This window comes from Pongo abelii, chromosome 2 (assembly GCF_028885655.2).
Source record: "Pongo abelii isolate AG06213 chromosome 2, NHGRI_mPonAbe1-v2.0_pri, whole genome shotgun sequence".
Classification (NCBI taxonomy): domain Eukaryota; kingdom Metazoa; phylum Chordata; class Mammalia; order Primates; family Hominidae; genus Pongo; species Pongo abelii.
The window spans coordinates 14552223-14566648 of NC_085928.1; the positions used below are offsets into that span (position 1 = coordinate 14552223).

At 44.6% G+C, this 14426-nt stretch overlaps 1 protein-coding gene across 4 annotated transcripts in view; it reads left to right on the plus strand.

Annotated features, from left to right (window-relative positions):
• HACD2 (3-hydroxyacyl-CoA dehydratase 2) overlaps positions 1-7276 on the plus strand; it is a 90381-nt gene extending 83105 nt beyond the window's left edge. For all 4 annotated transcript variants that reach the window (XM_054550248.2, NM_001132017.1, XM_063721550.1 and 1 more), the window contains 1 exon segment: positions 3859-7276. In XM_054550248.2, the coding sequence (XP_054406223.1) occupies positions 3859-3941 (83 nt within the window). In that variant the 3' untranslated portion in view covers positions 3942-7276.
• Positions 7277-14426: the final 7150 nt, after the last annotated feature.

Consider the following 14426-nt stretch of genomic DNA (forward strand, 5'->3'; position numbering starts at 1 on the left):
GAGGGAAACCCACTCCTGTGAGCTTTTCATCTTGGTCTTGAAAGAGATAGAGGAAAGAGAAGATACTGACCCCAGAGCCAGCTGTCTTTTAGAGCAGCAGTCCCCACAACCTTTTTGGCATCAGGGACCAGTTTCATGGAAGACAGTTTTTCCCTGGGCGGTGGGGGGGGATGGTTTCAGGATGAAACTGTTCTACCTTAGATCATCAGGCATTAGATTCTCATAAGAAACATATAACCTAGATCCCTTGAATGTGCGGTTTAACAGGGTTCACACTTCTATGAGAATCTAAAGCCACTGCTGGTCCGACAGGAGGCAGAGCTTAGGCAGTAATGCTCGTTTGCCCACCGCTCACTTCCTGCTGTGCAGCTCTGTTCCAACAGGTGGGGGTTGGGGACCCCTCTTTTAGAGAGTAGGGAAGGACTCTGCTCCCAACAGATCTGCTTTCTTTACCTTAAGTAATTCCCCCTTGCAGTCTCAGCCTCCTTTTCGTAAGAGAACTTGGATCAGTTAAAGTCTAACATAATTTCTTTTTCTAAGGCAGCTCACCTCTTGTAGACCAGAGAAAAGGGCGGATCTCAAATAATGATTAAAAGATTCCCTGCAAACCATTGACTCCTCACCCAGGTTCAAGATGGCACACAGACCACCTCTCCTGATGCGAGTCACCCTGGTGCCTGCTGGCCTCACTGTGCTCTGGCCTGAGCCAGCAGCTCTGGATGTTCTCAGTGGTTCAGGTTGTTACTGTTGAGGCCAGAGTGTACAGTTCATTCTGGCCAGCTGCACATTTCCAACTTTCCAAAGCTTTGTATTTATCAGAAGAAAATGCAGAATTAGGAGAGGTTGCTGTTGACATGCAGTCTCCTTTACCAAATTGGGTTTTCTTTCTAAACAAGGTAGCGTTCTTTTAATCTTTAGTGGTAAGTTGATGATACACATGTATTATATAAAGTAACACCTCCTTTTCATGGGCCTCATCCGTTGTTGCATTGTTGCACACATAGCCTAAATTGTGGCTCATGAGGCTTGACCCCAGGAGTTTCCTCATATTGGGGTGCCCTGGCCAGGTGCTCCTCTCCTGTTCTGCTGTAGTTGCAATATATACAGGATTAGTACAACACAGTCCCTGCAGGACTCAGTAGATGTCTAAGGCCTGTTTACATTCCACCCCCAAATTGGTGAAAATTGGTTATGGTGGAGGGAGCCAAAAAAGGGCAAGATACATTGATGAGGGGTGAGGACCTGGAGAAGCTGGCGCTTTCCAGGTTGTCAGTGACTGTAACCACACCTCTGATTTTTAGAGAAACCAAGGAGACTTGGCCCAGGCAGAGAGCATATCTGGTGCTGTCGTCCTCCACAGTTCTCTCCCCAGAGGGGAATAGAGCCCCAAGAGGGCTGGCCATCTTCTTAAAGAAACGAGGGCCCAGCAGCACCCACACCCCCCTCATCCCCAACACACAGGGACCGACACACACACGTGCCCAGCAGTGTCCCCATTCTGTGTTCCCTGAATTGGGAGAGCAGAAGGTGGAATTCTCAATAGCCTGTTGTTGGGTTGAGGGGTTTTTTCAGTGCTATTCCTCAGTGTAGCTCATGTTGTTAAAAGTAGCAGCCGTGCATCTGAAAAGCTTTCAGTCTCATGGTCGGGTTCAGTCTGAACATGTAGGTGATTCAGATGGAGACAGAATCACAGTTCTGGTCAGCCAGAAGCCACTGCCTGAACTGTGGAGAATAGGCCAGACACCCTAGGCCCTTGGCCTCCCATCCACATTCCTTTCTCTGGGTACTGAGGAATCTCTGGGAGATGTAAAGGAGTGAAAGCGCCATCATCTGACCCTTCTGGTAGGTGGCAGGCCCTGCCCATGGAAATGAAGGTCTGTGTGGCCATCTTCTTCCTTGAACTGCCACCAAGGGCTTAATGCATGACTTCCAGGTCATTCTCCTTCCCCGGGCCCTCTGAACCAGCTGTGAGACTGCAGCCACCCGCTGTGGGGTTGTGTGAACACAAATGCAACCAGTGGGAAGGTCTTGTGCATGCCCAGCTCACAGTTTCCCTTCATTACAGTCAATCTATAGAAATGGGACTGGCCCCACATTTTTAAATGATTACCATTAACATTCCTTATGGTTTAATTATATCTTTACTTCCAGTTTTTAGATTATAGAGCTTGTCAGATTTTCTGGCTTTCGTGCCAAAATAGTTCTCTGCCTGTTGAATTATATGCTTAAGTGGGGTCTTTTCTGTGAACAACGTCCTGCCTGGCAGTAGCAGTGGCGTGGATGGCAGCCCTGTTCCACATGCTGCCTCCTCTGCAGGTTAGCAGATCTTTGTCACACATACACTGGTGTCCCGGCGTACTTTGGGAGCATCATTTGAAATTTGGCCAGCTTGGAACCCATTTTTAAAAAGGAAGAAACTTGTCAGGAGAGAGTTGGGAGTAGTAGAAATTATCTTCCAAAAAATATTTGTGACAGTATAAAAAAGAGAGACTGGGCTGGGCTTGGTAGCTCATGCCTATAGTCCTAGCACTTTGGGAGGCTGAGGCGGGCACACCCTTGACCCCAGGGGTTCCAGACAAGCCTGGGCAACGTAGGAGATCTCATCTCTACAAAAAATACAAAATTAGTTGGGTGTGAAGTGGTGTGCACCTGTAGTCCCAGCTACTCAGGAGGCTGAGTGGGGAGGATTGACTGAGCCCAGGAGGTCCAGGCCATGAGCCAAGATCACACCACTGCATACCAGCCTGGGTGACAAAGTAAGACCCTGTCTAAAAAAATAATAACAATAAAATAGAGATTGGAGCTGTTGGAGAGATGAGGAGAAGAAGGGTGTTGTACAACAAAGAGCATTTCACCTGGAGTTGTTTACACACAGTAACCTTGTGAAGGCCAGGTGGCTCAAAGTGGTATTTCCTAGCAGGGACACTATAGGCATTTTGGGTGGGATACTTCTTAGTAGTGGGTACTGTCATGCATTGTGGCATGTTTTAGCATCCCTGGTCTCATATGCCAAATGCCAGTAACCTTTCCCTTTCTCCCTTATTTCCAAATAGTCAGACTATCCAAATAGTTCCAAATAGTTCCGAGGGAGACAGTACTATCCCATTCATTTGAGAACCAGTGCTTTCTAAAGTATTCTATGAAATGACCAAGAACAGAAGAATCCCCAGTGCCTAAGACACTGGCTTGCTTTTCATAAGGCTTTTTTATTTTTATTTTTATTTTTTTTTACATCCAAACCTGGCTTAGTTGTGTTCAAAGCAAATGTTGTGGCATTCCTCCTCCTCCTCCTCAAGTCTTTACCCGAAACTACTTCCCAAGAGAGGTTGCTCTTCCCAAAGAATCACCTGTCCTGGGACCAGATGGGGCTAGGCTGAGGGTCAGGAGCCAACAGCCTGGACCCAACTCTGTCTGTGGCTTACTGTGAGACCCTAGGCAAGTTGCTTACCCTCTCTGGGGCTCAAATTCTTCCTCTTTGAAATAGGAATAATAACTTCATCACTAGAATTCTTCACCTGGTTGTTGTGAAGTTAATCAGAATAAATGTGGAGATAATACATGAATGAGTGTAAAGAATATTATTTGGCTGTTCTGTGGCATCAATATAGGTCATGATAGTGACAATAGTGTCTGTCATTGTATTCCACACCACTTCTTCCCTCAGCTAAAGCAGGAAAAGAAAGGAGGTAAGTCTCTCTGTGTTTTTTCTTCCTTTCTCCAAGCCCACTTTGTTACCTTCCTTGGTTGCTGGATGAGAAATTAGTCAGAGGGTCAGAGAGGACCTCAACTTCATATGCTTTAAATAGAGCATATGCAATTTTAAACCATCCTCTTAACCAATTTTTATTTTCTTTCCAGTTTTTCCCCAGTTATACTTCCACATGATACACCAGAGAAGAAAGATCCTTTCTCATACTGAAGAACACAAGAAATTTGAATAGTTCCTGCTTTCTGCACCTCTCACCAAAACAAACTTTTCAATGATCAAAAAATGCTGCAGATTTTTTGAGTTCCCAATACGTTTCATAGAAAATAAGTAAGAACTATTTTTAAAATATTCAAACAAAACTAAAACAAAAATCCAGTGTCACATGGGCCTGAGATTTTATTTTAGAAAAACGTTGTTACATAAAACACCCTGGCCAGTTCATTTCAGCATGCTCTTTCAACCAGAAGTTCTTAACATTTATGATGGCACTAGAAAGGGTTTTGGCATTTTATGTCCTTCTGTGTCCTTCATGTATCTGATCAATGAAGACCTGTAACACTAAGTACTTGAGAGTTACAGTCTGAATAATGAAATCGTACCAGCTGAATAGCCCAGCTTGCAGTATAGTTATGTTTCAGTCTGCAGTGTGTTTAGCATTCCCTTGTCAAAGTGCTTGACTGCATGCTGGAAACTTTGTATTTTTGAAGTGGCAAACTCTGTTCTCTGGAATGCTCTGAAGTTATGGCTGGGACCTATCCCCTCATATCTAATGAATGAATTATAAAATGTATATGTCTATGAAGCTTCGGGGTAGTGCCCATAATCAGAAAACAAGTTAGAACCCTTTTGTTTGTTTCCAATTGAGTCATTACTGCCTGCCACTAAGAAACGTGCTTGAATCTAATAAGTATGTGTATACCGTAAAGAATATATCTTATCTGGAGCTCAGCCTCAATCATGTCTTAACAAAATGACAGGTCTCAGAAAAGGGGAGCTTAATAGCTCATAAGTGACAAGTCCTTTTCACAGCACCGTTCTCAGAACACCTCTGAGTAACGTGTTTGCCGGTAGCTATTCTCACTGATGCACTGATGGCCCTGAAGAAGCCAATCCAGTCACATAGGAGAGGAGGCTCTGTTAGTGAAAGCACATGGAAGGTGTTGCTTTAGAAAGGTAGTCAGGAAAAACATTCAGGAATAGATTTATACACCATTATTGTTTTATTTTTTTAATTTTCATTCACTCTTCTGTTTGGATACTTTTGCTAATTAAGGTCCTATGTTAATTTCCACCAAGCTATAAGTCTATAGTCAGTAAAACATTCCACTTGGGCCATCATGAGCTAAAAGCAGTATCATCTCCGCATGTTGGAGCAGCCAAGAAATAGTTTGGTACTACCAACATTGTCTAATCCATGTCACATCCTCATACAATTTAATTGCTCAACCATGCATTTAAAACTCCTCAAGAAAGGGTTGGTACTGCAACTGTAGGTAAACTGAAAGAAAATAAGAAAGAAAGAGTTGGATGAAAATGTGAAAGTCCAAGTTTAGATGTGCATTAAGTATTAAATAGCACGGTATCTTCTTTATGGAGCCTTTTTTCCTCCCCCATCCCCTGCAGCTTCCTTTTTTCTTTTTTTGGGGTTGATGTTGAACTTTAAGAGTTTAAAAGTTTCGCTTATTGAGTAGTTGTCATTTAAAATATAATTGCGAATATCAGAAAACTCATACTGGAAAACTTAAATTTTTTTTTCCTCTTGAGACGGAGTCTCGTTCTGTGGCCCAGGCCGGAGTGCAGTGGCGCGATCTTGGCTCACTGCAAGCTCCACCTCCCAGGTTCACGCCATCCTCCTGCCTCAGTCTCCCGAGTAGCTGGGACTACAGGTGCCTGCCACCACACCCAGCTAATTTTTTTTTGTATTTTTAGTAAAGATGGGGTTTCACCGTGTTAGCCAGGATGGTCTCGATCTCCTAACCTCGTGATCCACCCGCCTCGGCCTCCCAAAGTGCTGGGATTGCAGGCATGAGCCACTGTGCCCAACCCCTGGAAAACTAAATTTTTAAGTGCTTATTTTTATACAACTTTGAATTAATGCAGGCAGGTGTGTAATAAATTATTTTTGAATTGAACATTAAAATTCTGCTTCTTAAAGTCAGCACTCAACTTGGACATGTTGAAATTAGAATCTGTTCTAATATTTGATAGACAAAATATGTGGGAAAGATTTTTTTCATGCCTTTTCTCTCATTTTATTCTTCCATAATGTATTTCTACTATAAAATAGAATCAACTTGGGTTATATTTGTCATATTACTTTATTCTGTTAGATTTTTTCAGTTGTTTTTGGAAAAATTCTAGAAATCAGGATGAAAAATGCAGCTTTTCCAGGGTTGCTGGACTGCGGGTTTTATTTGGGCCTCCTTATTATAATTTGTCACTACTTATAAAAAACATTCTGTTGCAAACAGTGGTGTTGCATTGAATTGAACTTTGGCAATGAGAACACAGCACACAGCTCCCTTTTCAAAAAGGGTCTCAACCCCAGTGTGTATTTTTGTACATCAACATTTAGAATACTTATGGCAGATAAGTAAGGCATGTCACTGTGTCCTTCAATAACCTCTCTCAGTAACTGGTTTCTTTATCCCTAACATGAATTCATTTCTCCTTTGAAGTCATTTATTATTTTATAAATTGAGAACAACCACACCACCAAATGTCACACCTTCTTATAAAGTGTGAACAAGGAATGTTGTGTTTTTGTGGGTATTTTGTCAGACTTAGAGGTTTCATTTCAGGGCATAGTCAAAGGCATCATCCTCCCAACTACCCACTTGATTATGTGTTTCAGATCCCCCCGTGGGGGCCTTCTGACGGAGAGAATTCTTTGAGGTCCGCAGTAGTGCTTTTGTCAGCACAGACTGCTAATCTACATCTTGCTGCGTTTTGTTTGCTGAGGTTGGGCTCATTCATTTAACACGTACCAACCATTATCCAGAGGCACCATGGAGAGTTAGTCATGGAATAAAGCAGTGTCCTTGCAGATGAAAAAAGTCTCCAGAGCAGACTTCTGACAGGAAAGGTTTAGATGCTGGAGAGTTGAAGAGGTGTAAGAAGAGATCGTGCCCTCATTTTTCACTTACTTTTTTGGTTTTTCATTTATAATAAAAGGTTGGCATTGATGTGGTACAACCTGCAAATTACTTGCAGTTCTGAGTTTCAGATAAAACATTATAAAACATTAAATTCAATACATACTGCTCCTTTGAAATTTGGGTAAAAAATTATACAACCGTATATATAGTCATTTTTGTATTTTTTCTATGTTGTGAAAACCAAAATTGTAATTTTATAAGTCTTTGATTCACTAAAATTATATAATTTAAATGTATTTTTTGTATATTTAGAAATAAGGAGTCCAGAGACTACGCTTAACTTTCTATGCATGCATTTGAAAGCTGTTTTTACCTGATAATGTTAATGTAGTAATAAGTTGTATTCATAAAATACTGATCTGTGTTGCATTTCAAAATAAACTGGTGTGTGCTCTGCCTGGATTTGAAATACCTACCAGTGAGTGCAGTGATTTTTCATAGTCAGTAGGCCTGAATGTGGTGTTGCAGGAATATGGGAGAATTTCAGTTCAATTATGGACTCCAGCTCTTTGACAACTTTAAAATCTAATTCTGCTATTCATAATGGTTCTGCACTTACAGGAAAGACAGATTATATTAAGAGGTTTCCAAAAAGTCCTTCCCTGCCAGTCAGTCTTCAGGCTAAGCCAGTCTGCAAGCTGGCTGCAGAGGGACAAGGGGTTCCTCATGCAAGTGACCGGGGAATCTAAGATATTAATCAGCACAGGGTTGAGGACCCTTGCTTATAACAAGCTGGGGTTTTATTAGTGTAATTTTTCTTTTTTTGTTTTGAGACAGAGTTTCACTGTTGTTGCCCAGGCTGGAGTGCAATGACACGATCTCGGCTCACTGCAACCTCCACCTCCCAGATTCAAGCGATGTTTCTGCCTCAGCCTCCCAAGTAGCTGGGATTACAGGTGCCTGCCACCACACCTGGCTAATTTTTTGTATTTTTAGTAGAGACAGGGTTTCACCATGTTGGCCAGGCTGGTCTCGAACTCCTAACCTCAGGTGATCCACCCGCCTTGGCCTCCCACCACGCCTGGGATTACAGATGTGAGCCACCACGCCCAGCCTGTTAGTGTAACTTTTCTAACAGAAGTTCAGAAGTTCAACTTCTAACAGAAGTTGCCCAGCACTGTTCATCTTATATTAAAGCAAAATGTGGTGAAGTTCAAGTACCTCATTCTGAAAATGCCTCCAAACACAGGAATCCCAGGAGTGGCCCCCCCTTACTCAGGCTCGCAGTAAGAAGTGGTGGGAAGGACACTGCCTTGGGGTGTCCTCCACTGGGTCACAGCTGATCTAGCTCTAGGCCTCTGGTGCTGGATATGTCCTAGTCACTTTTCCCAGTGACGTCTTGATCATGGTGCCTGCAGCAGTGATGTGCTCCCCACCTGAGTCTGCCGGCTCTTTCTCAGATCATCACCACAGCCTAAGAGTGTGGTCTGTGTTCCAAAGGAGAACACTTCCCTTCTAAATGCCATCTGATCGCGGCCTAGATGTTCCCAGCTCAGAGGTTAGACCACCTCTCTCCTTGTGTAGAGCCTATTCAGCTTCAGAGGTTGGCTTTTTCATTTATGAAAAAAGTATTGCAACTGAAACTGAGGAACAGATGGTAAAGTTAATAGTAGAGGCTACTCAGAAAACACAACCTTTACAATGTTATCATGGTAATGGAGACCAGAGCTTTCCAATTTGTCATTGTCATATTTTGTGGCAATTATGTGTACTATGTTAATATAAGCCTTAGCCTGGAGGAATTACCATTGGTATAATTAAGAGACCTACTGTTATACAGCATTCCAAAAATACTGCTGTGTTTTTCTGTTCCCTTTAACAAGAATGAGGACTAGCTTTGCAATTCCTTTTATTATTGAAAAGAAAAAAATCCCAGCCTCACAAATAGCCTGGCTCATTGTCATACAGTTTAATGGTGAAGAAACTGGTCTAAGCAACTATTACCAAAATTAGCCATACCTATTAACATTTCTCTGCCTGTAACAGAACCAGAGTTAGAAAAGAGAGCAGTGTGGTTATTTGACCAATACTTCTTTTAATTTAAAGATATATTAGTGCTATGAGGGCAAGTCTCGATACCAAAATTAATCCTTCCCACAAAAGGCAATTCACCCTAAAAATCTCATTTGGTGAGCAAAAATAAGAATGTGAAAGGCTGTGTATATAAGCACCTAGAGTGCCCATTTCATAAATATTTTCATGTTTGGAAGTCATGCTTTCTGCTCCCTAATTCCAGAGCATAGACTTGTTACCATGGTAGTGCTTTCACATCTGTCTTTGGCTTTGGGTGGAGGCAATCCAGATGTGTTTCCAGATGCTGCACTTGGTTAAAGCCAGGATCTGTATTTCCCCCTCGGTGTTGTCGTAGCCAGGCTTCCCCGCTGGGGGGCAGCACCTCACAAGCGATCGGGGCCTTAAGAGCCAAAGGAGTTTGGGAAACAGCTTCATCCCAAGGACACGGAAAGGGGCAGAGGCACTCTAATGAAAATCAGTCACGGATCTTTTATTGTCCATATAAAGCAAAGACAGATTTTAAAGCATATTCTGGAGTAGTACAGGAAATAACACTTTTTTTGGAGCAAAGAAACCAGCTTGGGTGCGTGCTTCAAGGCTCAATCTATTTTCTCCCAGCTGCAGAGCCCTCCTCCCCATTGCAGACCCTGCAACTACTTGGTTTTGAAAAGCAGAGTGCTTTTGGAGCTGGCTTGCAAAGCAGGTGTCAGCCCTCCTATTTCATGGAGAGCCTGCTTGTTCATATTTGAAACGTTCAGGGAGGCCAGTTCCCACTCTTATTCTGTCTCTGGATATTTTTGGAGGGTGGCCTGGGCCATGAGAAAATGTCAGGCCACCTTATAAGGCGGTGTCTGGACCAAGAATGCTTGTCTGCAGCATGTTCAGTCTATTCTGTAGATTTCAGTTAACTTGACTCTTGGACTGTGAGTTTTCTCACAGATTTAAAATACTTCTGTTCATGCCACAGATTATTCTCACTCTGCAACAGGCTGAAAATCTTCCTCAAGAGATAGTTGTTTAAATGACAACCACTTTGGACATACCAAATGGATAATGTCCTTCACTAACCACAACTAGTTGATTGTGCTTGGGCTGATAGTCATGTTCAAGTGATCTGCTGACTTAACGAATGTATGTTAAGGTGAAATCCACAGACTATTAGTTCCAAGTGATCATGGGAACATGGGCATGTTAGGGAGAGGAGTCTGTGGTTTAAAACACTGAAACAAAAATTAAAGTTTTTCTCTCCTGCTAAATGTTTCAGATCTTTCTGTATATGAATGCAACCTCCAAGAGGAGTATTAATGCAGGATTTTCCAAACCTGTTTTTCACCTTTATCCTTGAAACATCTTCAGGGCTAAAGTTCTTTGAACACACTTTGAAAAATACGAATCTATCGGTGGTAGCTGTCCCCATCAGGGAATATTGACCTATCCAAGGGGAAAAATGAGAGGTGGGGGTTTAGCCTGGGCTCTAGGAAGATTTCTCCTTGTTTCTGCTCTGTTGTTTCTAGGGATCTTTTTTTTTCTTTTGAGATAGGGTCTTGCTCTATAACCTAGGCTGGAATTCAGTGGCATGATCAGGGCTCACAGCAGCCTCAACCTCCCAGGCTCAAGCAATCCTCCCACCTCAGCCTCCCCCATAGCTGGGACTACAGGTGTGCACCACCACACCTGAATAATTTTGGAGGTTTTTGGTAGAGCTGGGGTCTCGGTATGTTGCTCAGGCTGGCCCCAAACTCCTAGGCTCATGCTATTCTCCTGCCTTGGCCTCCCAAAGTGATGGGATTATAGGCATGGGCCACCATGCCCAGCCCCTTGGGGCTTTAAAAATATATAGAAATCACCATCATCAAATAGGTAATTGAATTATTAGGCTGAGAACCCAGGTGTCGGCAGCACTGGCTGGAGGCTTCCACTTGATGTGAACTTGTCTGAGCAGACTGGGCTGGGACTGGCAGCAGCTGTGGTGCTGGGATCAATCTGCTGGGCCTCACCCTGGGGCTGCCTGCCTGGGACACTGTAATTCCCTTTAAACTTCATCTTTCAATCTCTTACTATCAGCTCAGGATATCACCCCGAATTTCACAGAGAAAACAGAGCCATCAGATAGTAATTCCTTCCACTTTTTTTGTCACCAGATCTATAAACTTGCCCATGCTGGGATCATCCTTTCCTTTTCCTGCTGTTAGAATGGATGGGGTGACCTTTCGCCAAAACTAATCCCTACCTTGTGCTCCGGATGTTTTTATCTTTCCCTCTCCTCACAGACCTCACTCTGTCGATTATCCTTCTCTCTCTCTCTGTACTTCCTTTTTGCCAGCTCTTCCCATGTTGGCCTTGACCCCATGTCCTCCGCTACTTCCACCTCTCTCCTGTCCTCTGGAAGAGATACCTATGAAGCACTTCTCTTTTTGAGACAGAGTCTCGCTCTGTCACCCAGGCTGGAGTGCAGTGGCACGATCTCGGCTCACTGCAACCTCTGCCTCCCCGGTTCAAGCGATTCCACCTCAGTCTCCCTAGTAACTGGGATTACAGGCATGCACCACCACACCTAGCTCATTTTTGTATTTTTAGTAGAGACAAGGTTTCACTATGTTGGCCAGGCTGGTCTCGAACCCCTGACTTCAAGGGATCCACCCGCCTCAGCCTCCCAGAGTGCTGGGATTACAGGCATGAGCCACCCTGCCCAGCCCACTTCTCTCTTTCTTATCTGGCACTCTTCCTGTCTCACTCTAGCCTGGCTTTTCCTATCATCCCTCTCTGTTCAAGGTCACTAATGACCTTGTTATGAAAGCCAGTGCACACTTTTTAGTCTCTGTCTTATGGTTGAAGTTGGGGTGCAGTCCTGCTGGATGTTAGAAATAATGATACGGTTTTGGAGTAGACTGGGGGGCCCAACAATGCCCAGTCCCAGCCCAGAACTCTCATTTCTCCTCGATGCATTCCCAGTGGAGTTGTATACAAAAGAATCAATGGAAAGCAAGCAAACTAGTGTTGCAGTTAACTGGCTTGAGCCCTAGGGTAGGATTGTGGTAGTCTGGGCAGAACCTCATAGAAGAACACTCCTGCTTCCTAAACCAATGAGAGGTAGTGGCTTCAGCACAGGAAACTGTGAGACCTGCTCAATTCACCTCTCACCCAACCCCATCCCATTCTCCATCCTAGCACTTAGCTCTTATCCACTGAAATGGGGAGAAAGGCTGCTCCGACACACCCCCAGCTCCAGGACAGAAATTCATAAAGATTGAGTGCATGTGCCACCATGCTCAGCTGGTGGGGGCCAGGGCCAGGAAGGACAGGAAAGCATCCAAGAAGAGTGCCCACCCCGCTCCACTTACCACTTAGGACTGGAGAGACAGAAGAGGGAACCACACCCCTGTGCACAGACCTCTTAATGCCCATTGGCTCCATCACTCCCACTAGCAAATGCAGCTCCATCACAACCTCAGAACTGAACATTAAGATCAACATTCCTCTTCCTTAGGGAGGAACGAAGATGTGTTGGAGAAGAATGAAGATGGACTTTGGAATCCTTCCCAGGAAGCCAACATCTTTCCTTCCCATCAGCCGGCCATCTTTCCTGAAATGACCTTTTCTTTTGAGAGCCTGCTCTTTTGGTTTTCTCCTGCCTAAGCCAACCTTTCTCTGTCTCCCCTGCCAACTCCCCAACTCAGAGGTTCTCAGACTTGAGTGTGCATCTATGGCGCTGCTTAAAATCAGATTCCTGGACCTTCCCCAGGCCTTCTGAATCTGAATTGCTGGAGACAGAGCTTGGGGTTCCATTTTTAGGCACACTCCATGGGTGATTCTGATGCAGGGGCTTATGGGTTAATTTGGGGGAACATTGCCTTAAAGGTGCCTGATCCTGAGGGTTTTGTTCAGCATCTCCTCTCACTTCAAACCCCAGGCCCCTGACCAGTGGTCCCCAGAGCAGATCTGGCCCGTAGATGTATTCTGTTCTGCCCACATTGTATTAAAATGGAATCAGTTATAAAAACTTTAAAACTGAGATACATCACGTAACCATCTAAGAAAAATCAGAAGATGAGGCTGCAGGAGTCCACAGTCCTACCTGTCAGGCATCCGCAAGGACCAGGGGGAGCTGCCCCACTGGATGGAGCACTAGGGAAAGGGTTCAGCTTAGGCCCCAGTGCTTCCTGTCCAGAGACTCTGGTTCAGCCCTGTCCCTGCCCAGACAGCCTTGCAGGCTTCTGAAGCAGGAGGTGGAGAGGAGCAGCAAGGCTCCCGCGGCTTCCAGCTGCATCTCCATGCTAGTGTCTCAGGCCTCTGTCTAAGCCTGCATCATTTCAGACTTCTGCTGGCCATCGCCACTGAGGTATGCCATGAGCACCAAAGGCTCAACCTATCCAAAATGAAGCACCCTCCTCTTCCTCTGCCACCAATCTTTTCTTCCTCTTCCTCCTCCTCCCCTCCTCCTGTCTCCCCCACCTCGCTGAATGGCATCCCATCATCCAGTTGCTCAAGTCAAGAACTTGGGAGTCACTTTTCCTCTTCCACTCCCTGATTGGCCCCCAGCCCCCTTCACTTTGAATCAGTAGCTAAATCCTGTTGATTCTGTCTGCTGAGGATGGACTGAATCTATCAAATCTATCAACTTCCCTCCTCCACTGCCTCCTTTCTTGTCCAAGCCACCATCATCTCTCAGCTGGATGGCAGCTGAAGCCTCCTAACCAGCCTCTCACCTTCCACTTCTGGTCTCCCAAATTCATTCTCCATACAGCAGCCAGAATCAACTTTTAAAAATGCAGGATGTAGCCAGGCGTGGTGGCTCATGCCTGTAATCCCAGCACTTTGGGAGGCCAAGGCGAGTGGATCACTTGAGGTCAGGAGTTTGAGACCAGCCTGGCCAATATGGTGAAACCCCATCTCTACTAAAAATATAAAAATTAGCCAGACATGGTGGCACATGCCCATAGTCCCAGCTACTTGGGAGGCTGAGGCAGGAGAATTGCTTGAACCTGGGAAGCAGAGGTTGCAGTGAGCAGAGATTGAGCCATTGCACTCCAGCCTGGGCATCACAGCGAGACTCCATCTCAAAATAAAAAAACCCAAATAAACAAAACAAAACAAAATGTGAGATGATCATGTTTTTTCCACTTAAAAGCCTTCAGTAAGTATGTTGTTCTTGGGGCAAAGTCCAGACTCCCGAACATGACCTAAGACCTTCATCAACCTGTGCCTGCCTGCCTGTGTCCCTAGCCCCTCCGCTCCCCATCCTGAGAAAGCCTATCAGGCTCTCAGCGTGCTTGGCTCTCACGTACTAGCCTTTGTACACCACATTCCCTCTACTTGGAAGACTCATTCCCCCTCCACCTTGCTAATTCATTTCCATCCTTCAGGTGTGGCTGGGGCCCCCTTCTCCAGGAAATACCTGTCCCAGGTCCCAGAACTGGCTGTGGTGCTCCTCCTAGATGCTCCCACAGGGCCAGGGTTGTCAAAACAAATAAGCCCAGCTAAATTTAAATTTCAGACAATAATGAAGAATTTTTTAGCATAAGTGTGTGTCCAGCAACATGCTTAAT